This window comes from Balaenoptera musculus, chromosome 17 (assembly GCF_009873245.2).
Source record: "Balaenoptera musculus isolate JJ_BM4_2016_0621 chromosome 17, mBalMus1.pri.v3, whole genome shotgun sequence".
NCBI lineage: Eukaryota > Metazoa > Chordata > Mammalia > Artiodactyla > Balaenopteridae > Balaenoptera > Balaenoptera musculus.
The window spans coordinates 2892760-2920240 of NC_045801.1; the positions used below are offsets into that span (position 1 = coordinate 2892760).

Genomic DNA, 27481 nt, shown 5'->3' on the forward strand with positions numbered 1-27481 from the left:
CCATGTCCCTGTGACACCCCCCCATCCCAACCCCTTCACTCCAGGCAGACAGCCATGGTCCTGAATTGTGTATTTATCATTCCCTTACTTTTGTTTGCTGGTGGTCACGTTTTACAGCATACGTGTGCACATCTCAATTCTGGCCTTAGGATAGAAGCTGACTCTAGCTCTCCCCTGAGCCCTCTGCATTCCATCATTAGTCTGAGTAGGTTTTTTGGTTTGGTTTTGTTCGTTTGTTATTCAGCTCATAGAAGCTTTTCAGAAGACTTTAAAAAATATTTTATTCAGCATTTTTAGTTCTTTTCAATGAGCACTGTGGCCAGGACATTGGGTCCACTGTGTTGGTAGAAATGGAAGTGATCATATAGGGCTTTAAAATTTTATCCCTTTTGGTTCATTTCCACAATAATTTGCACTGTGGTTAGAAACTGTGGTTCATTTGAACTCGTTCAGACTTTTTGGACTTGTTTCATCGTCTTGCATGTTGAGATTTTGCCAGGGGTTCAGCTTTGCTTGAGTGAACGTGTCTCCTCTGGCTGTGCGGTGAGCTCGGTAGATAACCATCGGTTTGAGATTGTTCATTGTGTTGTTCGCAGCTCCTGCGTCTCTGTTCTCTCTTCCTGCTTGAAGGATGGTGTTGCTAGGAGAACCGCGGTTCTGGTTCAGAACCACGTGGGAGTCGTTCTCCCTCAGAACTTCGGCGGTGTTCTCTGCTGTGTACGATCCCTGTGGCTGCTGTTGAGAAATGGCTGTCGTAGTCTATTTTGTAGGTCATTTGTCTCCTCTCTCTGGGTGGCTTTAAGACCCTTACTTGTCCTCAGTGTTTTGCAGTTTTATTACAAACTAGGTGGGATTCCCACTTATTTTTCCTGCTTGATCTATGTTGTGTGGCCAGGACCACTGGGTTCCTGTCGTTTTAATCGGTCCTGGAGATGTCTTCGTTGGCGTCTGCTCAGATCCCGCCTTTTCTCCCTTCTTAGTTATTCCTCCTGAGATTTCAGTTGAGATCTCCATCAGAACTTCGCAGACTGTATCTACTGACACCTCTTTTTTGTTCTCAACTCCTGTCTCCCTGAGATCTGGATTCACATAAATCTCTCAGATCACCAACCCTCCTCAGCTGTGGCCAATTTGATGTCTAGTGCATTTGTTGGATTTTTATTTATTTTTTAAGTTTTATCTCTTCCCCCCACCCCCCATTCTTCAGTCTGCCAGGCCATCTTTTATGGCCCTTATTATTAACTAATTTTTCTGCCCCCTCCTTTTTTTTATCATTTCCGATGGGGTTGATGTCTCTATTCTGAATCCGAATTGTAACATCTGGAGTCTGTGGGCTTTACATCTGTTGGTGGTGACCTACACTGACTCTTATTCACAGCGGCTTGTTTTCTTGCATGTTTGTTACGAGCCTAGCATTTTGTTGAACTTCATGTGTGGGAATCTTGAGGGTCTACATTGGGGAATAGTGAATACTCCTGAGTGTTATCTGTTATTTCTGTTTTAGAAGAATCAGTATTTTTATTACTTTGGTTCTTTTATCAGGATAGAAGCAAAAGAATTACGTTTAGATTTCCTCTATACTAGTTCCATCCCATGAAAGAGAAAGAAAACTTATAATAAACTACCTTAATTTTATTATTCCTTATTTTGAAATTTCACCCAATCCCACTACTCATCATGCCCCTTGTTTGGATGGAGTCATGAGGAAAACAACATGTCAGTGGGTGTATTGAGCGTTGGGCTCCTGGTGGGAGATGATTCTGTGGATGCACATAGTTTCATTCAAAGATGTCCTAAATGTGACCACCAGTGTGACATGCCACAGATGACTCACTAAATGTTTTTGACCCATTTTAGAATATTCTGAAAGATATTAATCAGCACACTCTAAAAATAAACTAGAATCTTGTTATAACCCTATTCACTGTAGAGCAGGCGTCTAAAAAAATAATTTTTGATGCCAAAGCTAATGGCTTATTGTAAAGCAAGAAAAGTATGTTTTGCCTTGAAGTTGAATTTTGCCTTTGCCATATAACATTTTATTCTTATCTCTCTGGTTTGTTAAAGGTGTATTTGATTGGCAACCTTTTGCAAATAGTAGTGGCCGTTAGTTTGAAGGGCTCTGTCCATGTTTAGTCAAGAAGTTGTCGTATTAACTAAATGTGCATCGATGATGCTGAACTTGTGTAGGACCCATTTGGTACCACTGACATTTTCAGCTTCTGAGATGCCTGTGTCTGACATGAGGTTGTCACTGTTTTCTCCTACAAATATATTAGGATTTAAAATGAGTATATCCATCGGTTTGCTCTTAAAAAAACATTAACTGTAACATAATTCGTGGTTTATTTGACAAAAAGAGTTCCAGTGGGAAGCTGAAGAAGACATTGAATCCAGCACCCTAACTTTATGGTTTGGAACCTAAACTGCAGAGATGTGTGAGGGGCCAGGGCACACTTACATTTTGTTGGTCAATCTTTCTGTTATTTTACTCCAATTTTTTATTTTTACATGTTTTTATTTAGATAATTATATTATCAGAAATGATTTCTTTAACTGTAGTTTCTTGGCCATAAAGCTTTCTGTCAGTTAAAACATTTTGAAATGGAAGCTCCAAGTGGGAAAGTTTAGTTTAAAACCTGACATTTTCAATGTGGGAATTATTAGCTGTCCTTTTCCAGAAAGAAGTTAAAATTAAATATAGGTCTAAGTCTGATTCATTAGAAGATACATTTTCTGTACTTCTTTAATAGATTTAATAATGTACCTTTTTTTTCTCCTTTTCCACTCCTGTATGGTTTTGGTGATTCAAAAAGTTTTATGGTTATTGAGGACTTAGGTAAACTCTGTCATATTTATACTGTTCAACCCATAGTTTTTTGTTCATCCTTCTCTGTAAAAGACTTTAGAAATGGGAGGCAGAAATGGTCAGTCTCTCACAGTTATTCTTCCCTGCTGCTATTTTAAGTTTGCCTTTAGTCTACCTCAGGGCCTTGGGCAGATTCTTTCTTTGGTAGAAATACTGCTGTCTCAGGATCCTCAACAACACCCTCAAGTTCAGTCGTTCATCAGAAGGATTTACAGGACTCAGAGGTTGTTATATTTCTGATTTTAGTTTATTATAGCAAAAGGATACAGAGGACAGGCAGCAAAGGGAAGGGGTCTGCGGGGTGATGTCCAGAGGAAATTAAGTGGAAGCTTCCCCGGGTCCCTCCCAGGGGAGTCCCATGGCGCAGCACGTGATGTGTGACAACAGGTGCAGAGGTTCGCCAGCCTGGGACCCTGCTGAGCTTGGGCGTTGAAGGTTTTTATCAGGCTCCATCTCCTGGGCGTACAACACCTGTGTGACCTCAGGTAGTCAGGCTCCAGGCCCCAGGGAGGAAGCAGGTGTTCATCATAATCACATTGTACATACAAATTCTCCAGTCAGACTGGTACTGTGTGGCCCGAGGCTTCAGGTGGGCAAAGGCACTCTTATCAGAACATTTCAGGAGTTCAGGTTCCAGGAGGCCAAGAGCCAGTCATAATCTTGGGAATGTGTAGGGTTTGAGCAACCCAGGCCTGCTGAGTTAACATTTTTCTGCATGACTCCTCTTTCCTTTCCTGGACTTAGATCATTTCTATTCATTCGGTAACTCTTTTTTTAAAAAATTGAAGTATAGTTGATTTACAGTGTTGGGTTAGTTTCTGCTGTACAGCACCGTGATTCAGTTACATATATATATATATATATTCTTTTTCATATTCTTTTCCATTGTGGTTTATTACAAGATATTGAATATAGTTCCCTGTGCTATACAGTAGGACTTTGTTGTTTATTTTGTATGTAGTAGTTTGTATCTGCTAATCCCAAACTCCTAATTTATGCCTCCCCCCCTCCCTTTCCTCTTTGGTAACCATAAGATTGTTTTCTATGTCTGTGATTAACTCTTAATTTTAAGCAGTGTTTTCTATGTAAAGCCTTCCATGACACCTGTACATTTCTCATTTAACATCTGATTTTTTTTAATATTTTAAAATTAGTTTTACTGAGGTATAATTTTACATACAATAAGAATCACCAACTTCAGTGTACAGCTCAGTGAGTTCTGACAGATGTGTATAGTCGAGCAGTTTCCATTACAATCATGATATAGTAAAATATAAAAATAGGGAAATTGACATTGACACAATACTACTAAGTAGACTACAGATCATGTTCAGATTTCACCAGTTTTTACGTGCACTCGTGTGTTTGTGTGTAAGAGTGTGTGTGTAGTCCTTTGCAGTTTTATCGTAGGTACAGATGGATGTAACTACTACTGTAATGAAGACACAGAACTGTCTCACCAACGCAGAGAAGCTCCCTGGTGCTGCTTGGTCACAGCCTGCCCCTCCCCTAAGCCCTGGCAGTCACGGGTCTGTTGTCTGCACGTTGTATTTCCCTGTTATTATCTGTTGCCCCCACTAATAGAGTGTGCCGTTCAGTGAGAGCAGACGTAAAGTCTGCCTTCACCATTGTGTCCACAACACAGTAAGACATGGGTTTTAGGTACCTAATTGATTCTCTCGAATGACTTATTAGTGATGATTGAGTTTTAATGCTAATGCCCTGATGTTCAAAAATTTGGATGAGATTTATTAGAAGTTGTCAAAAAAATCCAAGAAACAAAGGAACTATATGCCTTTGGAATTTGAGAAATCACATTGGTTTGTGTGTGTGTGTGTGCGCACTCTCAGCATTAGGTCTTCTTTTTAAAAATTGATGTGATTCTTCAAGTACCTCTAGTATATTTGTGGTTGCTTTTCCATTATATATGGACAAGAAAAAGGAAACACTTCTTGTCATACAGGTTTTCTAGCTTTGGTCATCTCCTTTTATAGTCTGTTCTCAATGTAACATCCAGAGCAGTCCTTTTCCAATCAAAATTTACCCACCATTATGTCCATGTAAATTCCATATACAAGTTTTATTCACTGCTGATCTTGGCACATGGTAGGCATTCAGTAAATATTTGTTGAATGAATACCTGTTAAATGCTATGTTAAATGACTTACTCAGTTGTGGAAAAAGCATTTGACTCAGTAAGATAGCATAATTCTTTAATTTATATATTTTTATAGCTCACGTACGCAAGAGAAAATTAAGGAGTTTGTTTTAATTGAGAACTGCCATTGGGTTCCTTCTGCATACAGACACTCCACTCTGTGATCTCACAGAACTCAGGGAGGAGTGCCTGCCAGTTGAGCCAACTTGGCCGACTGCCTCGGATCCCTCAGGTGGTGTATGATGTAGACGGTTATATACACATTTGTCTGCCCTCAGCCCCATTTTCTTTACACACACTATCGAGGACTTTCAGGTCTATGTGATAAATTCATGTAGCTGACAGAATATTCAGAAGAGACCAAAACAAGGCAAAAGATCTCATGTGGTAGCCAAAGCATTGGCTTGGCATATGGAATAAACTATGGAGCAATTTAGGATTAGTACTTTTATTAGAGATGTGAGTGGTTTTTATATTAAAACCTGTGCTTTAGTTCTATTGCAGAATAAGGTGAAAAAACTCATGAATGTAAATACAATACTTGCCCACAGAAGGAAGTCCAGATACATCCTATTTTTTAAGCAGGAATTTGACATCAGTATGGAAACAAATTAATAAAACAAAGAACAACATTCAGAGATCTTTGCTTGAAAGACTCTTGGAAATTTGCTGGATTTGGAGTTAATAAACAGTAGTAATCCATGGTATAAAAAAGAATACAACACAATGACAGTGGTAAAACAAACTGGGGCATGCATGTGAAGCTGTCATGTTAGACCCTGGGGCTACCAGGGTTATGAGCTGTGGTCCTTACTGGTCATTAATCTTCCTTCTAGTGGAGAATGCCTACACTTTCTGAGAGTTCACAAGAAGGTATAGGAACACACTGAAGCTTGACTTATGGGGGTCAGTGGATGGGTTTTTGAGTTTTAACTTTAACGCTTGCTGTGTGACCTTGAGTACATTAACTTTGAGTAATTAAGCTTTCTGGTTTTTATGTATAAAAGAGGACTAAGGCCTATCTTGAAGAGTTATTGTACAGACTATAAATAATGTATCTAAAACAGCATAATACCTAACCCCTGGAATAATAAGTAGCTCCTCTGCTATCATCTTCATTCTTTTTAGGTTCTTTCTAAGGCTCTTAATTGGGGATTATAGTAGGGTCCAACTCACAGTGATGCTGTGAATATTAAATGAGAGTTATGTATAAATCTGTCTGACTTGGCAATGTGAGTATATTTACTGTAAGCAACTATATAGCTATATATACGCACACTTAAATGTTCAATAAATTGCATTTATTTCACAAATGAAAGCATGGAAGTTAGAAATGTTTTATAAAGAAATGAACACTGAGTGTTAAAAACCCTACATTTTGAAGAAAATTGCATGAGCCCAACATCAGGACGTGATGTGCACAGTGGTTCAGAGAACACCCCCTCTGGAGCCTGGGTGACAGGGACCTTGCGGGGGGTTGCTCCCTGCCCTCACAGAGGGCAGCTGCCACAGGGTGGGGTAAGGAGGAGGGGAGGGTCTGCTGAGATGGCTGGTTCCATCGTGGATCACCGCACACAGTGAATGGGCCTCAGGCCGTAGTCATACAGCTCTGAGTCAAGAGTAGTAGATTGTTGCTGTAAGAAAAACAACTCTCAGAACTTTTAAGTCATGTTCATAAATAAAGGGATTTTCCATAAAGATCGTTAAGTTAATTTTCTCTTTTTTTTCATTTTTGCAACTAATATGAATTTGGTTTTGATGACTGAATAAAGCATGTGATTACATTTTTCCACCTTTGAATAGTGTTTAAATATTATAGTAACTAATCTTAAGATAGTTTTGTAATGATGCATTTTCCTCAACATGTAATTGCTGTTCTGCTCTGGTTGCTTCAAAGTCTGCACCAAACCATAAGCTAAGATCCACTGAATGCTTCAGTCAGAACAACTGTGGTGTTTCTCTAACTCACATAAATACAGTCTTTATTTATCTCTCCATTTTTGTGTAGTAATAAACCTACTTAAGATGCAAAAAAGTTAGTTTTAAAATTTGTATTCATTTTTTGCTGTAGAGGAGAAAGAGCCAATTGAAGTGTAAACAGAGTGATTCTAGAATCAAAGCTTTTTACTTAATTTAGTGGGTTGAATAATTCAGTTCTATTGAATCAGTCTTAAATGCCTGCTATATTTAAGGAATAGAAATTACTATTGCTAGTAACTCTTATGGAAAATAACATTTACACACAGAGGTATCCAGACCCTAGTTTGATGACTTTATTCTTTCATTCATTTGCTCAGTCTTCAGTCAGTCAGTGTTTATGGACCAGCTAGGTAAAGGTGCTAATGCAGAAAATAGAGCAAAGGTTTCAGAGGAAATGGCGTTTAGATCAGAAATAGATCACTGCTGGCTGAGCGGGCATCGCCCCCATCCTGAGAGGAGTGAGTAGGTGAGCACACATGCCCCTCAGGTTATAGGTTCTGGTACGTTAAAGAGGGCATCCCAATCTGAAGACTTTTATTTTCTCTGTAAGAAAGAGATGTGGCTGGTTGACTGGAGAAAGTGTGAATCAGTGTGTTGCCAAGCTTCCTAGGCAGGCATTGCTGAATTTCCAAGCAGTCTCAGGCGATCGTTTGAGGTTTGTCGTCATGAACGTAAAGCGAAGCACAGAGCAGAGTTTCTCCAGTTGCTCAGCAATAAGCGTGGAGAAGGAGGTGGGTGGCTGGTTTCAGTATTTGTTGGTCTGGCCAGGGAATTAAAATAACGGGAGGAAGGAGGTTGGGAGGTTTGGGGGTCTTTTCAAGGGAAGGTTATGAACTATCACTATAAGGTTGGCAAAGTAGTTAACTTGGGACTAGAAATCTTTTGAACAAGCGAACTGACAGGCTAGGTAGCAATAGTTGAAGAACAGGATCTGTGGAGTTTTTCCTAGGGCAGAGGTCAACATACTTTTTTTGTGAAGGACCAGCGAGTAAATATTTTAGGGTTGAGGGTCAAGATGCCAAATGGAGGGAAGGGTATTATGAAATACTTATAGAACAAGAGACAAGACAGATTTCCACGGAGTTTTGTATTGGTGAAATTCATAATATAATAATTGAGTGCAGTTTTTTTGTAATACAGGTCTACTAATGAGAGGAGCAGAGTTCCTTTTTGGGGGAGGAGTAACATTTCACTTAATCGAGGTTCAGAATGAGTGCTCCCTGTCATCAAAATCAATTGCAGATCTTGATCTCTTGATGCTGAGCTGTGAGATTTTACATATTTCATCTTTGAAAACATCTTCACACTGATACGTGCTCTCGGATACTGACATCAGCCCCTCACAGTCATTGGTTGGAAGGCCTTTGCGCAATTTGTTAGATCCTTCTCTTTATATCACACTTCAAGCATGTTGTCACTTTGCCGATTAATCACTTATAGTCGATGGTTAGGTGGAAGCACATCAGTTGCAGGATTAAATGGATTTTGAAATAATGTTAGTTTTCTTTGCCTTTGCATTGAGGTCCAAAAAATGGTGCTGGGACTGTAGTTTGAGTTCAGAAAATACAGCCACCGCCAATTTGCCTGGAAATGGAGATCTCCCTTCATGTTTTCCCTTTGACAACACAGAGGGTAGAAAGCAGCTTGACGTTATTGTGATTCAGATGACGTTTAAGTGCTCATAGATCATGTATGTTCTTCATAAAGGAAGACTGTTTGACTCTTTAACTATTCTTTGGTATTACTCATTTTATATCCAGCATCTAGCGTGATTATTGACACAGTGTGTATAAAGCATGTAAATGGCACCCAGTAAACATTTACTTAATGACTAAGTTTAAAACATATTCTCTTACAACAACATTATTTTCCCCTTTCCTTTTTATTGTAGGTGAAGAGTGATTATATGTTGGAGATCGCTGATCAAGTGGACCAGGACATTGCTTTGAAGTTGGGTTGTCTAGAAATACGGTAAGAGGGTAACTAGACATTGAGGTCTTCATTCAACCATGTTTTCTGCTATTTTTTCTAGGTATTTTCCTTTCCTGATAAAGATTATCAATAAAATACTGAATAAAACTTGAGTAAAATTTGAAAATATTCCGAATAATGTTGACATTGCTAATTTTAGAATCTTTTAAAATATTATATTTAGAATTGAATGATTTATAAGAGTACAAGTATGTAAGCAAGTCTAAGGCTGAGCTCCCCAATGGAACCTTCTGTGGTGAAGGAAATGTTCAGTCTCTGTGAGATCCCATGTGCCAGCCACTAGCCAAGGTGGCTACTGAGTACTCAGATGTGCAGCGTGGTTTAAATTTGAACATAAATAGCCATATATGTCTAATGGCTGCCATTATGGGAGATGGGAAACTGAGAATGTATTTCTTATTTCTGATAACATTTGTCACCATTTGTCATGTATTCTGTGCCACCATTTAAAACTTTGAGTGAAAGAAATATTTTACCTTTGTCAGGTATAATTTTAATTAAAATTTACCCCGGCTCGTGGCTTCCCTGGTGGCACAGTGGTTAAGAATCCGCCTGCCGATGCAGCGGACACGGGTTCGAGCCCTGGTCTGGGAAGATCCCACATGCCATGGAGCAACTAAGCCCGTGCGCCACAACTACTGAGCCTGCGCTCTAGAGCCCGTGAGCCACAACTACTGAAGCCCCCGCGCCTAGAGCCCGTGCTCCGCAACAAGAGAAGCCACCGCAGTGAGAAGGCTGTGCACCGCAACGAAGAGTAGCCCCCGCTCGCCGCAACTAGAGAAAGCCCGCGGGCAACAACGAAGACCCAACGCAGCCAAAAAAAGAAAAAATTTACCCCAGGCTGCTAGTTTAAGATGTGTTGGTTAAATTAGCTAAAATTTGATTACGTGTACTCAAAACAGTTAGTGATAATTTTCCCGAGAGATCACTGTTTTTTATATTACATAAGGCTATCAAATAACGGTTCCTACAAAGACCCAAAGATCATTAAGTATAACTCTCGGGGCTTCCCTGGTGGCACAGTGGTTGAGAGTCTGCCTGCCAATGCAGGGGACACGGGTTCGAGCCCTGGTCTGGGAAGATCCCACATGCCCCGGAGCAGCTGGGCCCGTGAGCCACAACTGCTGAGCCTGAGCGTCTGGAGCCTCTGCTCCGCAACAAGAGAGGCCGCGACAGTGAGAGGCCCGCACACTGCGATGAAGAGTGGCCCCCACTCGCCGCAACTGGAGAAAGCCCTCACACAGAAACGAGGACCCAACACAGCCAAAAATAAAAATAATAAATAAATAATAAATTAAAAATTAAAAAAAAAAAGTATAACTCTCAACTCTTCATTAAAATTTGTTTTCAACCTTAATTATATATCCCAGTAAAAAAAAAAAAGCCATCTCTCACTGGTCTCTTTCCGTTCCTGGCCTTTACAGTTTTTGCTTGGGAAGCAAACTTGGCGCTCTTTCCTTCCCACAGACAATGCTGTGATGTATTGCTTGGAAGAAGGGTCCAGAAGCATTAGGTCCCACGCGAATGGCATGCGTGCCTCTCTGGGTTCCCCTCCCACTCTGGCCTCTCCATTTACGTTTATCCTTCTCCTCCTCTCCCCTGTTTGAGGTCACTGATTTTTGAACTCTGAAGGAAAAACTTGACAAAGTAGTCACCCGTCCAGCTACCCCTCCCAAACTCCTCCCCCACATGAATTGAAAACAGGAGAACAAATTAAGTGATCCTTTTTGGGCCCTTTAAAATTTTTTGTCGAAATCTAGTACTTTCGATTTTAAGTAGGCCAAAGAAAAAGTCAAACAAATTTAAAAAGCAAAACCAGTATTCATGTTATTACAGACAAGTTTGAAACAGTCATGTTGATTACACATTCTCCTGGGAAATCACTTCAGATGATTTGTAATATCTGTGTGTTCCAAAGCAGCTCGAGCTAGACCTTGTCCCTTTGTGAGATAACTGTGTACACGCAGAGAATCCCACCCACTTGGGGCAGATTTTGCAGAGAAAGGACTTGGTTCCAGTAAGACCTGAAATTGCTTGAACATGTAACTTGGAATAAGAGGTAAAATTCAGACTGTGAACACTCAGCGAGATAGGCAGCACTTCTCTGCAGAGCCTAGCGCCTGTTACCTGGACTAGCCCACTGCGATGATTCTGCTGCAGGTCCCATACTGTTTCCTTAGTAACTGTGGGTCTTCCCAGGAGCAGGTGGGGTGCGCACCGGCCACAGGGGCAGCCTGGGGTTCCTGGCACTGTCCCTTGAGGAAAGGCCAAGTACAAGTAGCGAATGTAGCTGATCTCTTTTACAGCTGGAATCTGGTTTCTCATTTTGCAAAGAGCCAGACCTGCTTCACATCAGAAGGGAACGTGAGATTGTTCAGTAGAGATACGGTCTGTGTTAGCTGATTTATGCTGCATTAGGATGTAGGAAAAATGCTGTGAATCAAATTTGTTCTTTATTCGTTGTTTATGAGAATGTTTGTGGCTTAGCCGTGTAGTGGTTAGATACCCCCCTTTCACAGTTGTTAATCATTTAACATCGCAGACATTCCCAATACCAGTCTATGAGTGTGTGTATCTTCTCTGCTTTTAGGCGGTCGTACTGGGAGATGCGGGGCAACGCCCTGGAGAAGAAGTCTAACTATGAAGTATTAGAGTAAGTGCGGCCTGTCCAGGCGCTGCCTGCAAGCATTCAGAGCTAAGTCACTTTTCAAACTGTAGATTTTACTGGTTTACCTTTACTTAAAACTTAATATTAAATCTGAAACACTTCTGTTTCTAAAACTTTTATATCCGAAAGACGAAAGTTTTATTAAGAAATGAATTCTTGGTGACGTTGTGTTAGCAAACATTTAAATTTGTTGATAAATGTCGTAAGGTTAATATTCTTTGGCATGTTAACACATAAATAATAAACTTTTCTGTCTCTGTAGATTTAACCATATTGGGATGGAGTTTCACTTCTAATTTATATTGAACTATGAAATTGTTATTATTTATATTCTCTTTATAAGTTTATTAGGGTTTTTTTTCCCTTAGTTAAAAAAAAGTGGAAAGATGGGAGTTATTTGTTGCTCATGTATCAGAAAATTTAGGATGACTGAATATTTTTCCAATAGTGAAGTTAACAGTCATTAGACTATTACGGTAGAGTATTTAAAATGCATATAAGACAAAGTGGGGCTTATGTCTTGGGAGGCAGAAAGTTCTGCACTTTATCTGTTGATAATTAAGTCAGCAAAAAAATCACTGATATTTGTTATTTCCAGATTTATTTTTGTTAGCAATGGTGCAACTTTTTGCCAGCACTTTTCCTGGCCATATTATTACTGAAATTCTTGTGCTATTTGGAAGACGTTACTACAGTGAAGTAAAAGGTTGTCCATAAGTACTCTGCGATAATAGAGACTTGACATGGCTTTGGATTTTATTTGGACTTTCCGGGTCAGCCCAACTGCTATCACACTGTGAAAATATAATATCCCACCATTTTGAAAACAAGATTTTACAGGGGAGGTATGGTCATTTGAAAATAAAAGTAGAAGTAAATATTTGGGGGAATTAGTTATGGAGCAGGTCCGACCATTTGCACTAATAACTGGTGGTAGATGTGATAGTTATTTTGCAGTCACACAAGCCTCCTTTGTCCCAGTTGTGACAAGTGAGGTAGCGCCCTGGGCAGCCTGTCTCGTTGCGGCGCGGATTCATCCCTTGATTTCTGGACCTACTGTATTAGCATAATGTAAGTTTCGTGACAGTGTGCAGCGTATAAGGCACTCACTAAATATTTGTGGTTGTGTGTTTATGGACACATCCATCATATAATGTTGTGCCTCTTAACAGATTAAATAAGGATAAAACACGGAGTTGTTAGAGTTGAATGAAAACTTTTAGAGATGAACTGGGATATCTTAGTAGGCAGAATTATTTTAAGTAGAATTTTCCCTGCCCTTCAGTTGACAGCATAGAAGCAACAATACCATTAATAACATTTAAAAAAAAAACAAAAACAACTAACATTCACTGTGGTTTAGGTGGTTTAGGTTTTTGTTTAAAATTGCCACATTCCTCAGCCTGAAAGACTCTTCCTACTGCTTAAAATACAAATTACCAGAATCAGAGGAATCATTGAAGGTCTTGTCTCAGGTACATGCTAGGTTTGTTCTCATTTCAAATGGAGGTTTTTGAAAAATAGGAATATTTGAAAAATATCCATTTGTTTCTTTGTTTATTCGTTCATTTAACAAAGATTATTGAGCATCTACTGAGTCCTTGGCAGCTAAGTGCTAGAGATGCAGAAGTGGATAATCCAAAGTTTTCAGCCTCAGGAAGCTTACAGCTGGAAGGGAGACTCTCAGACAGTAAGCAGAGTTGTAAAATAATATAGTAGGAACTGAAGTAGAAGCTTCTAGAGGGTGTGTGTGGGGTGGTACTCCATGTCTGATGTCTGATGGGAGATGTTGTCTAGCCTGAGTGGTGGAGAAGGAGCGTGGGCAGGCGGGGCTGCCGCTCGGGAACCAGCCAGCCCCGGGAGAGGGCGCAGCATTTGCGAAGACACGGAAACGTGCACGTCAGTTCACTGTGGGTAGAACGCCTTGCCCGTGGGGGAGGGCCGGGGTGTGTGTTGTAAACAGCTCCAGGCATTCTGACATGGCCTCCAGAGGACTCGGTCCTGAGCCTGAGCCGTGATGACTCAATGAACCAGGTCCGTGACAGGAGGAGCTTTGTGATGGAGAATTCCATATTCCCAAATTGGAATGATATTAAAGTTAAAAATGGAAGTAGGGAACCCAGAAACTGTTGCATCTTTCCTTTCTCCTGGAGCAAGAATGAGGCTCTGACGTGGACTCCGTAGCAGGAGCAGTGGAGGTGGGAGTTTACCAGAGTCAGGGTCTGCGGACTGGCTGCCTGGTTGGATTGGGGCAAAGGAGGCCAAGGAGGCATCTAGGGACTCTCGGTTTTCTGTCCTGGGCCAGTGGGCATGTCAGTCACAGAAACAGTTCCGTGTTTGAAGGGAAGGAGGGTAAGTTGGTTGGGACGTGTTGATTTTCAGTTCTGAGGGAACATTTGTGTTATTTAAATGAAAAAGGAGACAGAAATGTTGGTTTATTTTCTATGTTATAAAATCACTAAAACCACAGCTTAAAAAAAATCTCTGATTGTACCCAGTGCCTAGATCTTGGTTTCTAATATCATTCTTCAATGAAAGGAAGCAGGACTCCTGATCCGAGGGGCAGGGGGAGATACATGATGAGCCTAGAGCATCTTGTAGAGCTGGAAAGGAGCAAGTGCTCAGAAAAGCAGGTGGGGGGGCTCTGTCAGAGCATCAAATTGGAGTCCCAGTGACCAAAGGTAGGGCATTTGGGCAACAACGAATGACTTAGTTTTGGGTTATAGCCCAGAGTATGAAATAAATATCCATGGGCCTATATGAATGTAAATAATTGAATAAATAAATATATAGAGAAGTGATAAATCTCCCACATAGAAGAATTCTAAGTAATTTATATAGATACAGCCTGAGGAGACAGATCATAAAATCTCACCCTATAGTGTGGGCTCTGCTTAGTGACATGTGTCTAACGAATACAGTGTGGAAGGGTGTGTAGGTAACCTGACAGTGGAGCCATCTGACAGGCGCTACCTCAGCCAGGTGGTCAAGGTCAGCATCAACACCAACAGTTACGTTGATGGCATGTGTGCCCTTGGTGTGATCTGTTGAGAATGACACTTCGTCTCTGTGGTCTGCTTCCCCAAAACCTAAAAACCCAATCCAGACTTGCGAAAAACAGGTAATTCTCAGTTGAGGGACATTTTACAAATTACCAAGCCAGTACTACTCAAAACTGTCAAGATCTTTAAAAACAAGGCAAGTCTGAGAAACTGACACAAGCCAAGAGGAACCTAAGGAGATGTGATGATTAAATTGGATCCTGTGAAACAGAAAAATGACATTAGGGGAAACACTGATGAGATCTGAAAGTGTAGGGTTTGTTAGTAATGATGTATCAGAACCGATTTATTAGTTATGACAGAGGTGCCATAGTAATGCAAGGGAAAGCCAGGTGTGGGCTATTCAAGGAACTCTCTGTACTATCTTTGCAACTTTTCTGTAAATCTAAAACTATTCTAAAATAAAAAGTTTATCTTGGGAACAGTTCTCAAAGCTTTCTGAGATGCTCTTCCCGGGTTATAATTCTCCAATTTGGCTCGAAGAAAATTTTCCATTTCTTAAAAAAAAAAAAAAAAAGGAACGAGAGAATTGAAGAGGAAAAAGCCAGCGTGTACTTAGAGATGATCTAAAAAGGTGAATCATTGTGCGAAGTTGGAGCAGGAGGGCCAGGTCAGTGGCTTGCATTGTAGCGTGCCCGGCCGTCAGACAGTTGTCCTCAGGGCCACTGTGATGTGGACTGTGTCCCAGCCTGTCGTTGTGAGAGGCCCACGTCGGAACAGGAAGGGTAACTGAGCCATGGCAGCTGGGTGAGAGCCAGAGGTGTCATGGGAATGAAGAGAACAGGTACCTGGGGGAAATCTCCGTGGATGATACATTTGCATGTTTTTGGCAACAAGAAAAGTCTGTAAAAAGAAAGAAAATGAAGAAGCAGGTATCCATCAAGATGGATTTGGAGATATATTTGGAGAGAGGAGCGTTAAGTTCAAGATTTATTTGAAATGAGAGTCAAAAATTGCACTAAAGTTGGTGTGAATTTGGCTTATTTCTAAAAATTACAGAAATCGAGGCGGCAGGAGGACAGATATGTGGAAGAGGGCCCACTGGAGTATTAATCAGTGCCTCCAGAACTTCAGAGTGTCTGTGGGGTCAGTGGCATGGGAAGTGTGGGAATCACCAGACATGAATTAGGGCCAGTGACTATTGCCACCTGCAAACAGAACAAAGCAGTACAGCTTGATTTTGTCAATTAGAGGCCTCCTTAGAGGATATTGATGAAAAACGGAATTATCTGTTATTCCAAAAATGGCCGTTTTGTATTAGTTATTCTATATGTAAGATATTTAAATTAAGTAAACATTATGGTTAAGGAAAAGAAGGGGCAGTATGAGAGACTTCCAGTTCCCGGCTGTTACTGTGCTGGTTTGCTGTACCTACTTTCTGAATTCCTCTGCTTCTGCCTCGCCACAGGGGTCCTTCATAATGGCGTAAGTTGTGTGAATTCACTACCCCATCTCAGCGTGAGAAGTGGAGCGATGGAGGGGGCTCTTGCAGCAGGTTGCTCCCCTGTTGGCTGGCTCTTCCACTTACTGTCCTGGATCAGTAAAGCCCTGGGTTTCTGTTTCCAAATCTGTAAAGTAGGGACCATGGTGATACCTACCTACATATTGGGTTGATGTGGGGAGTTAAGAGAGAGAATCATGTCAAGAGCTTAATATAGTGCCCAGCACTGAATAAATGTTGCCCGTAATTATCATTGGGATCATTATCCAGAGGAGAGAGTTTAAGCACCCTCCCATTTTGGGGCTGTTTTATATTCCTTTTGTAAATTGTACTTTTCATCTGTTTTCCATTATGTTTATGTTTTTTTCTTATTGAGATCTTTGTCATACTAACCCATGGTTCGTAATATTTGTTGTATATATTCTCTCCCAATTTGTCTTTTATTTATTTATTTATTTTAAATTTTTATTTATTTTTGGGTGCGTTGGGTCTTTGTTGCTGCGCGCGGGCTTTCTCTAGTTGTGGTGAGCGGGGGCTACTCTCTGTTGCAGTGTGCAGGCTTCTCATTGAGGTGGCTTTTTTTTTTTCTTTTTAACATCTTTATTGGAGTATAATTGCTTTACAATGCTGTGTTAGTTTCTGCTTTATAACAAAGTGAATCAGCTATACATGTACATATTTTCCCATATCTCCTCTCTCTTGCATCTCTCTCCCACCCTCCCTATCCCACCCCTCTCGGTGGTCACAAAGCACTGAGCTGATCTCCCTGTGCTATGCGGCTGCTTAAAAATATGGAATGCTTCACGAATTTGCGTGTCATCCTTGCGCAGGGGCCACGCTAATCTTCTCTGTATCTTTCCAATTTTAGTATATGTGCTGCCGAAGCGAGCACTGCAGTGGCTTTTCTTGTTGCGGAGCACGGGCTCTAGGTGCCTGGGCTTCAGTAGTTGCAGCACGCGGGCTCAGTAGTTGTGGCTCGCGGGCTCTAGAGCGCAGGCTCAGTAGTTGCGGCGCACGGGCTTAGTTGCTCCGTGGCATGTAGGATCTTCCCAGACCAGGGATCGAACCCGTGACCCTTGCGTTGGCAGGTGGATTCCAGGGAAGTCCCCAGTTTGTCTTTTAACTATGATTATATAGCTTTTCATCATACAGAAGTTTTTCTTTTTTAACGTGGTAAAAATCTGTCCATTACTTTCATTCTGATTTTGCGTTTCAAGACCTAATGTTTGTTCTAAAAGTTTTGTGGATTTATTTCTATTTTTACATTTCCGAATGTGTGGATATTTTTTGACTTTTTTTTTTTAAATAAATTTATTTATTTATTTATTTATTTATGGCTGAGTTGCATCTTTGTTGCTGCGCGCAGGCTTTCTCTAGTTGCGGCGAGCGGGGGCCTACTCTTAGTTGCGGTGCGCGGGCTTCTCATTGCAGTGGCTTCTCTTGTTGCGGAGCACGGGCTCTAGGCATGCGGGCTTCAGTAGTTGTGGCTCGTGGGCTCTAGAGCGCAGGCTCAGTAGTTGTGGCTCACGGGCTTAGTTGCTGCACGGCATGTGGGATTTTCCTGGACCAGGGCTCGAACCCGTGTCCCCTGCATTGGCAGGTGGATTCTTAACCACTGCACCACCAGGGAAGCCCTGACTTTCTTTTTAAAATTAACTTCTAGCTTAATTGCAGTATGATCAGAGAGTATGGTCTCTGTGATAAGAGCTTCTTTGGCTTTTGTTGAGACTTTCTCTGTGGACTAGTGTAAGATCATTTTTCTCCAGTCATTTATTAGAAAGAAACTATAAACATACAAAAAGTTGAATAATCTCCTGTTTTTGGTCTTTTCTAGTTTCACCATGTCTTAGGCTTGGATTTCTTTTTTATAAGCCCAACTTGGAACAAGATGTGTTTTCTTGATTCTGTGGATTCATGTTTTTCATCTGGAAAATATATGCCATTATCTCTTTAATTGTCAACTGGATGTTTTTTCAGCCTTTATACCTCTTAACATCTTTCATATTTTTCATCTCTATTTCTTGTGGCAGTGTGTGTGTGATTTCTTTAGATTTGTCTTCTAAATCCTTAATTCCCTTTTAAGTAGTGTCTTCTTGACATACCCTGTCCATTCGGTTTTTCACTTCACCACTTATATTTTTCACTTCCAGAAATTCAGTTTCCTGTGATGTAATATGCTCTCCATTCCTGGTAATCTCTGTTGCTCACGTATGTGGTTGTGCCGTTTATTTCTTCAAGCTTTTCATGCCAGCTGTTTTGTGCTCTGTATCTGACAGTGACTCTAGGGTTGCTGGGCTGTCTCTCTCTGCTGTTCCTCTGACTTCCTCAAGCTCCCAAGTGGCTTGAATCAAAGCCTGGTGGCCCAAGACTGCTGAGTGGGCCTCTGGAGTGGGCATCTGACGAGAGCCAGGGAGTGAATGGCACAACTCACCCTCCCTCAGGTCCCAGCTCAGTCCAGGCCCAGCATCCCCGCCTGCGGGCGGCACTGGGTCAGCCCTCTTCACCTCCAGCACTTTCGGTGTATAGGTGGGGTCCTGCAGACCTACTTGTTTATTACTGTGTTGGTTAAACATTCGTTGTTGTAGCTCAGCCTGTCTTCTGATAGCAGTTCCCTTTTTCTTAAAGTATATTGTTTAGAAATTCTTTATATGTGTCTTTGGTGGTAAAATTCTCTCTTGTCATCTTGTAGTTTCTTTATTTCACCTTGTTCTTGGAAGGTGAAGATTCTTTACTCCCTAGCAATTCTAGTGTAATCGTGATGTTTTCTCGTACTGTTCCCTGGTTCTGTCTTCCCGCAGCTGTTAAAAAGGCCCAGCCAGGGCTGTGGACGAGGTGTGGCTGGGAAGTGGTTCTCCAAGCACACCGAGGCCGTCCTGCCCGGCGACCGGCAGCCAGGGCCTTGGGGGGTCAGCATTACCCTTTCCTACTGGTTTTTGCTAGTAGCCTAGAGCCACTTAGAAGTGTAAATATTTTCTCAGTATGGAAAAGAATTATACATGAATGCGAATATTACTTGTTTCTGTTAGTTTATTTAGGGTTCTGGTTTTCTTGCCAGTAAGGAGAAACTGTGAAATAGTTCCATATAGTTGCTTAGTTTCACCAGAAAATGTATGGACAGTCTCTGTAATTTATAATGTACTGAAGAAAACTCCTTCAGCTTTACCACATTTCAGAATAACTATTTTCAATTATGCAATAAATAATCAGGCCCAACTTAGGAGAGTGGGAAAAGCACTATCTAAAAACGTTTGCATTTTTTCTTTAAACCAACTAAAGAGTTAATTAGTCTCCTTTTTCTATGTCTCTCCAACCCTGGTAGGACCAAGGTGCCCCTTCTGTAGGCAGAGGGGAAGTACTCGCCGTGAACCTCCAGCCGCAGGCCCAGAACGTGGCCTCCTGGGGTCTTACCCTGCAGGGCGCACTCTGGAGTGTACTCGGGTGGCTCTTATTCACGCCTCTTGTAAATCAGAGACGGGAGTCAGATGAGATATGTTAGAAAAATGTTTAAGCTTAAAAAACTGCATGCTGACAATGACAGATGAAACCAAAATAAGCTAATAATACAGTGTTAAAATTATGGTTCCTAATGTGATATTGTAGAAGGAAGAATCTTATGTACCAATGATTCTTCTTCAACGTACAGAATTATACTGTGAAATTATTTTAAATGAATCACGTAACTTTTCAGTTCTGCTCATTTCCTTATTAAGTGGTTTGCTTTTTTTAAAAATTCATTTTTAATCATCTTTGCATTTAATGTATTTTGCTGTAGTTGTTTGTGTAACTGTGTCTCTTCTCTGCTAGAGTAAGCTGTATTGATGTAGGGACCTCCTGATATTTCCAGCACTTAGCAAAGTGTCTGATATTTATTAGGTATTCCATCGATACTTCCTCAGTGAATAAATTTGTGATATAAAATTAGCTGAGGTTAATTCTAATTGTGCATTATTTTCATTCATTTTTAAAAATTGTCTTTCTTGTCAATAATAATCTAGTGCTTTTTTTAGCTGCCTGTAATAATTTATCAGTGAAGGGGATGCTCACAGATTTGGCATGAACTGATTGACAGTGGCTTAACTCAGATAGAAGGTACTTTCTCTTTCACATAAAACGAGTTCTAGGCAGTCAGTGCTCCTCATCACCAGGGCACTAGGCCCCTTGAATCTTGCCACCATCATCCATAGCTGCCACCTGGTAGCCTAAGATGGCTGGTTGACCTTACCTGTCACAAGGAGGAAGAGATGGACCTTTTCTCTCTCTCCCAGCCCCCTTTAAGGACACATAAGTGCATGTAGTGCTGAAACACTCTGAAACATGACATTGGCTGAAACAGTGTCACATGGCCACACCTGGCTCCGGGAGAGGAAGGCAGCATCACCTGGTGTACCTGGCCAAAGATGACTTCTCATTACTCAGGTTGAAGGAGAGGATCATTAAGAAGCAAACAGCAATTTCCATTGAAGTTAGAGAATTCTAAGTTTTATCAGTTTTTAAGAGGCTTAAGGTACCATTTTAGAGGTTAAAGGATCTCAGTGATATTCTTAATGATACTCAATTCTTGAGAGTTTTGGGGCGAGGATAAGATAGGGATACTGTATGAAAACGTGCGTTATAGTTTTATTTTAAAGTCATTTTTGGTTGCCTTTTTTGCTGGGGCTTTAAATTTATGAGAGTTACGTCCACAAAGTATTAATTAGTTAAAGCCAACAGACAAGGTCTGAATCTTCTCAGAAGTAGTGCCGAAGGAGAGATAAGTTTATACTTGACCTGAGAATTCACTTATAAGAAGCTTAATGTATGTAAATAAAGCTATTCAAGCCTCAGGGCTCCAAGGCCTGCTGTGTCATGGGTTTTGGGCGTGAACGCACGTGTGCGCAGGACAAGGCCCCCGGCTGGGAGTAGCTAGGCGGTACCCGAGTGCGCTCTAGAAGGATCATCGGGGAGCTGGTGTGGGGTGCGAACCGCTGGATGGTGCCTCTTCCCCCTGATGCGGGGAGCGGCGCCTGCTGCCTGGACCGTCTGACGGCGAGTGTGGTCAGGGGTGCAGGAGGATGGCACAGTCGTGGGGGGAAGGCAGAGCTCTGAGGTTTAACAAAAGGGAAAGAGCAAGACGGCCTCATCAGCCAGCAGTGGTCTGAACGTTTCATTAGAAGGACAGAGGTAAATTAAACGTTAACTAAGAAAATTCTGGTTTAAAATTGATCACAAATACAGTTTTAAGCCCCAGACACCCCAAATCTCAACGAGTAACTTTCCGGGCTCTGAGAGCGTGCTGATGGTGCCTGTCATGTGCTTGCACAGCTCGGGTCAGTGTCTCACCCAAGGAAGAGACCGCAGGGCAGTGACTCCCCTCTCCCCCTCCCCCCCATACCTAAAGTGGTGCCCAGTGTGGGGAAGCGGGGGAGTACAACAGGCTTGCTTTCTTTGAAGCCTCAAATCAGAGTGAGTTGCATCTTAGAGAAAAGTCGGAGGAAGAGCTACTGGGAGATCCTGCTCCCGTGCACGGGCAGCCCCAGCCCAGGCTCCTGTCTGGCCCCCACTCCCTCCTGCGGGATCCGCGGTGGTCTTGCTGAGCAGGCCCCCTGGGAGTCGCAGGTGGTCGTGGTTGTCCCCGTGGAGCTGTGTGGCCGGGCCCACCGCCCTCTCTGAGGAGCCCCGGGGCCCAGGGAGCCGAGGCCGAGATTTCATTGCTGTAAGCCCGCGCCACCATCGCAGCGCCCTAGGCTGTGAAGTGTCCTGTCCTCCCAGCCAGTGCGGGCGCCCTTAGCCCCCGTGGCTCCTGAGCACCTGAAGTGGAGCCGGTGCATCTGGGAACTAGATTGTTAACTGAATCTTAGCTAATTTAAGTGTGAATCCTTCATGGGGCTACTCTTGTGGACAGTGCGTTCTCACCTAATACTAATATCTCGTTAACTGCGCGTGTGGGTTAAGAAGGTTCCTTTGAGCTCACGTGGGAAATCTGACAGCCTGATACTGGGGTTTGGGAATTGGGGGGTGGCTGTATCCTAAAAGTTTCATGAAAGCTAGTTTTAGTCAAATGAGTTTACCTGTATTTAGGATCTACCCTTTGGTAACTATTTACATAGTAAAGAATTGCCTCATTATAAAGGCCAGTAGTTTTATTTTGTTTGTGCTACATCAGTAGTGTTTACTGTTTTGTTCACCTTACCTCACGGCTGTGCAGACTTTGGGCTCAAGTGAGTTTTGTGTCACATAAAGCTGAGAGCTAGCCTGCTGCCCATCAGAGAGCTCCTCGAAAGCCAGTGCCCGACACGGGCTGGAGGGAGGTGGCCACGTGTGAGATGGGACAGCCTGTGTGGCCCTGCCAGGCTTCCTGGAGAGTGCTGAATGCAGATGTCTCAGGAGGCTTTCCCTAAAACCGTGAGCGCAGCGCCTGAGGTGTTTCCCAGTGTCCTCCACCGCCAAGCCTCGTAGATGGGCTTCTTGGTAAAGTTAAATCAGAATGTGTGGAGGGGGGTGGTGGTGGAATGGAATTCTCCCAGCGATTCTGTGTTCTTTAGCCTCATTTTTATTTTCTCACTTGCCATGTGTCCCATTTTAAAGGGTTCTAATGTATGGGCAGGTGTTACAGACTCATTATTACTCAAAAGTAGTTGGAAAAACTAAACTGCATACTTGCTAAGCATTAGTTGGCCTTAGCTTTTTTTTCCTTAAATGGAGTTGTCCTCACCTTGGAAGTAAAAGTAACACCTGGTAATAGGCTTTATTTTCACACAGAAAAATTCAACCCCCTTGGTCCGTCTTTAATTTTCCATTTGTGACAAAAATGAGTATGATAAATTTTCTACTTTCCATTGAACTCTAAGAAAAATATTGGGTTGGCCAAAAAAGTTCATTTGGGTTTTCTGTAATAGTTTATGGAAAAACCCGAACGAACTTTTTGGCCAACCGATAGCCGCAGAGCGGTGTTGAGTAGTGGCAGCTGATGGTCTCACCGTGGGGAAGAGGCCATCCCTGGCCCTGGTGTTCCCTGCCCCCCCATCCAAAGACTTCCGTGGCCAGCTGCCTCCTTGAGATCTCCACCAGGAGGTCTCGTGCACCCTGCTCGACCCCTCGCCAGAAGCAGAAGTCCCAGGAGGCACCCCCGGGCCCCCGGCCTTCCTCTTATTGGTGCCTCAGCCTTCCCTTGTCACCTTTCATTCAGCGCCACTGGCTCTGCGTCCAGAGCATCCCTGAGTCTCTGCTGCCCACCCTCCCTCCCACCGCCCTCCTCCGGGCTCCCGGCAGAGCCTCCCTCCCGCCTGCCTTCCGGCCTGTGTCCTCCCCTCCTCCCTACAGCATGTCTGCTCTTGGCAACATCAGGTCACGCCTCCCTCTGCTCAAGACGACGGCTAGTCAGGCCTGTAGACCAGACTCTCGCCAGACGGGAGGGGCGTCCCGGGTGTTTCCAGGGGAAGGAGAACTACCCGTGTAGAGTTCTAGGGACTTAACACATTCTCACTGTCTCCTCAGCACCGCTGTTGGCAGCAGGGATTAGCATCCCTATTTTACACGTGGGTCACTGAGGTTGACAGGCATGAAGGCATAGCCAAATCCTTCCTACGGCAAAGCCAGGATTCCAGTGCAGAGCTCCCTCTATGAAAATAAGTTCTTTTTATTATGGAATAGCTGCCTGCAAAGGAAGATAGGGAAGAAAATGCTCAGGAATAATGCCTCTAAGATTCTAGGGTGTTGGTTTATCTTTTATGTGCTTATTTTGCTACTTCCCATAGTGATTAGCACCCAAATCCTTAAAATGCAAAGTTCCTGTCTTTTTAGGAGGCAACAAAAAGTGGAAGAACTTGGGTGGACACTTTTCCCTGTTCATATCTGAAAAGATAAGGAAGGGAAGTTATAAACAAAAGTGGTTAGAAAAATAAATGGAAAGCCAGGAGTTGTATGAATTTGCTGATAAGTAAAACCAGAAAACTGTGTGTCATGGGAGCTGAGGAAGGATTTTGTACGGGTGTAGTGAACATGGCCGTCATCATCATCACAGAGTGAAGAAGAGTGTGAGAACTGAGACCAGCGTTTAGCAGGGAGTTCGCCGGTTTAGGTGCTAACTAGTAGAGTATGGGATAGGGGGTTAAAACGTTGGGATCTAGAGTCAACCATATAAACTCTGACATGCTTTCTATGGTTTCATTGGTAATACCTGCTAACTTACAGTTACGTGTGAAGACGTCATCCCTGCTTTATTTTTTTAATATACTTTATATTCATTTTACTTTTTTATGTAATCCTGAAAAGGTACCTGTATTTCGCTTTTCTCCTTCTTGATCCTTTTATATTTTCCATGTGTCTCCTGATAATCTTTCATGTCTAGAGGCTTTATTTCATCTTACTAGTGCACGATTGCCCTCTAGTGGCCAAAAGCCTGGCTCACTTAGTACCCAAAGTAAGTAGAAAATGAGAGTGAGCCATTCTTTCCATCGGTTTTCTTGGCTGGAATGCTTTGAGGCTCTTGTTACTAATGATTGATTTTGTAGCTTGATCTAAAGAAAATGACTGGGATTTTCAGCATTTCCACACATTCAGCTTTTTGACCTTAGGCCACTCACTTAATTTCTCTTTTTTTGTTTTGTTTCCTGTGTGAAACTGAGATTATAAACATTGATTAATGTTAATCAAAAAGTTTATTTTTAAAAACAGTCAACTTTTAGGATTAATCTAAGGTATTTAAACTTCCCTGCTATATCCCAGATCTTTCCCTAATCAGGCCAGTCTACTTTCTATACAAATACAGCATTACCCAGTTGGAATCGAGGTTTATAAGGCTAACCTTCAAACAATGTTCAGAGAAGCACAGTTTGTTTACATGTTGTAATTTACAAAGAGGCAATATTTTAGAGGGTTTGCAATAGTACGGCTTAAAAAAAAAAAGACTTTCTACCTAAACCAACTTGTATCGGTGTTTCCTGCACAGATCTAGAAAATTACTTGTCTCACCTGCTTCATGACTGTGCGGGTACATTGGAGCTTTATTATACTTATTTCCTTCTCGAATAACGTGTGGAAGGGTAAATAATTTAAACTGCTTTTATGTTCTTGTGACAATGTCATGTTATTCATTGATTTGGTGGTGTTATTTGTTAATACACTTCTTTTTATATTTCAGAAAAGATGTTGGTTTGAAGCGATTTTTTCCTAGGAGTTTACTGGATTCAGTCAAGGTAATTAGAGTCTGCTTTATCGTAATAGGTGACCGTGCTAGGCAAACACCTCCCCCGTGGTATGTGGTTTCCTCCTTTATGTGTAAAAGTCATAATATAAAAAGCTGGCAGTTATTCTAGTCATACTGATGGCAAGTAGATTTTTAAAGGTGTAGCATTCTGCCAGAAAACCATGGTTTCGCTTCTTGATTGTGAGTGCACCCGGCTAAGTACAACACCAAGAAAGTTGGGTTCACAGCGGTCCTCATCACCTAAGTCTTTACGGTCTTGGGTATTTTGACACACGAAAGTAAAGAAGCGGTACGTAAAAGAGCCATAGTGGCAGCTGTAGCGTGCGTGCGTGCGCACGCGTAGAAGTGTGTTCTGAAGGTCTGTCTTCTCTTGTTTCGACCAAGGGCACTCCTCCCCGTTAGTAACTCTTGCAGAACACCAGTTCCTGTCTCTGCCTGTAGCTCCCACTGCAGGGGAGGGGACACCGGGGACCTGAGGTGTGGTTCCCCAGCCCATCCAGAACATGGTCCAGTGTGGTGTGAGGACGCAGCTTTGGATCAAGATAGAGTCCAGCTCAGATGAGCTCTGCCATTTCCTAGCCTCATGGTTTTGGACCTGGTTTCTTATTTCCACAACGAAGAAAATGATATTTTGTAGGGTTGGTGTGGCTATTTAGCAGATGAGTGTGTGTATATGTATAAATGACCGCCACAAGCACCTGTCACAGTGCAGTTTATAAACTGTGGCTCTTACGGCTCTGACTTTTCATCACAGAGGACATGTTCCACACTAGAGCAGCCATGTGGAAGACCGTCCCACTCACTGAGGCCCAAGTGGGATAAGACAGAACACAGGGGTTCAGAGAACTGGCTCGGAAGCCAGCCTGCCTTGGTGAAAGTTCTGACCCACTCACCTTGAATCACTTGGGACTCAGTTTGACCTGGAGAGTGAGGCCCTGGCGTGGGCACAGAAGCCCACCCTATGCATCAGCCTGCCCTTTGCTGGGTGGACCCAGGGGGAGACTCTCACAAGTGTAAGACACCGTTCTTCAGGGCATTCACCCCATCATTGGACAGAGAAGTGCACCACCCAGGGTAAAAGTAAAAAGCAGGAAAGGATACGAAAATGGCTTTATCACATTAGTAGCACCATCGGTGCTCAAACATTAGTCCCGGGGTGGCCTGAGAATTACTGCGAAGTCTCCTTAGAGCCGTGTGTAGATAAGCAGTTATCACAGGAGTTATGACTGCTGGCATTTGGGAGTCCAAGAAGTTATTCTGTATTTAAAAAGGATCCTCAAACTCCAAACAGTCCACCCCAGGTCCAGGTCACAGGTGCCATGGTGTAAGTGTAGCCGAGGTGAGAAGGCCCTGGGGAGGTCCCCCATCGCTGGCTCTTCTAAAGCTCAGCCTCGGCGTCCTCTCCCATACAGACTGCTCACCTCCCCAAGGGGGGCTGAAGAAACATCCTCTACCTTAGGGTCCTGCTCAGGATCTTAATTTTTAATTTTACTTTCTCAGGTTTTAATTACTAGGTATTTACTTGTTTGCATTTTGTCTGCCTGCTTCCATGATATTTTAAAATCCATGAGGACAAAGATAACATCTGCTGTGTTCTCTGCTCTAAACCCTGTGTTTGGCATAATCCCGGGCACACAGTAACATTCGGTAAATCTTATTTAAGTGAAAAAATGAATGAATAAGTTTAAGGGCCACTTGAAAGATGACTGGACTTAGAGGAGGCACTTTCCAGGTAGAGCGTACCGTGTAGAAGGAGGTATGAGAATAGCGCAGGTGATACTCCTTCACAAGATAGAAGAATCGGAAGGCTGGAGAAGCTCATTTCCCTGGGCAGCCCGCTCTGCCCCTGCTGTCACTCCAGAAACGTCCCCGTTCCTGCACAGGACTTGTCCCCTCCAGGTGTCTTTCAGGCTGTCCCTGAGGACCCAGCCTGACCGGCCTTCCTCATCCTGACCCTGCTGCCGACCCTAATGCGCTTCTGCTGCTGTTTGGGCTCCAGCTGGCAGTCAGGTCAGCCCTGTGACCAGAGCTCAGACACTGCAGTCACCTGTGTGGACGTCAGTACTCAGATGAGAGCACGTAGGGGCCCTGGGTGTTCATGGCAGGTTTCATGGCAGGGGAGGGACA

The 27481-nt window shown here is 42.7% G+C and overlaps 1 protein-coding gene and 1 non-coding gene across 22 annotated transcripts in view; one reads left to right on the forward strand and one right to left on the reverse strand.

Moving 5' to 3' along the window:
• PTK2 (protein tyrosine kinase 2) overlaps nt 1–27481 on the forward strand; it is a 253830-nt gene that overhangs the window by 110847 nt on the left and 115502 nt on the right. For all 21 annotated transcript variants that reach the window (XM_036830829.1, XM_036830830.1, XM_036830831.1 and 18 more), the window contains 3 exons: nt 8899–8978; nt 11590–11652; nt 25289–25343. In XM_036830829.1, coding sequence (XP_036686724.1) covers nt 8899–8978; nt 11590–11652; nt 25289–25343 — 198 coding nt within the window. The remainder of the gene's footprint in view (nt 1–8898; nt 8979–11589; nt 11653–25288; nt 25344–27481) is intronic.
• On the reverse strand, nt 16956–17062 carry LOC118883877. Its single transcript, XR_005017112.1, has one exon. It is a non-coding gene; the product is annotated as a U6 spliceosomal RNA (small nuclear RNA).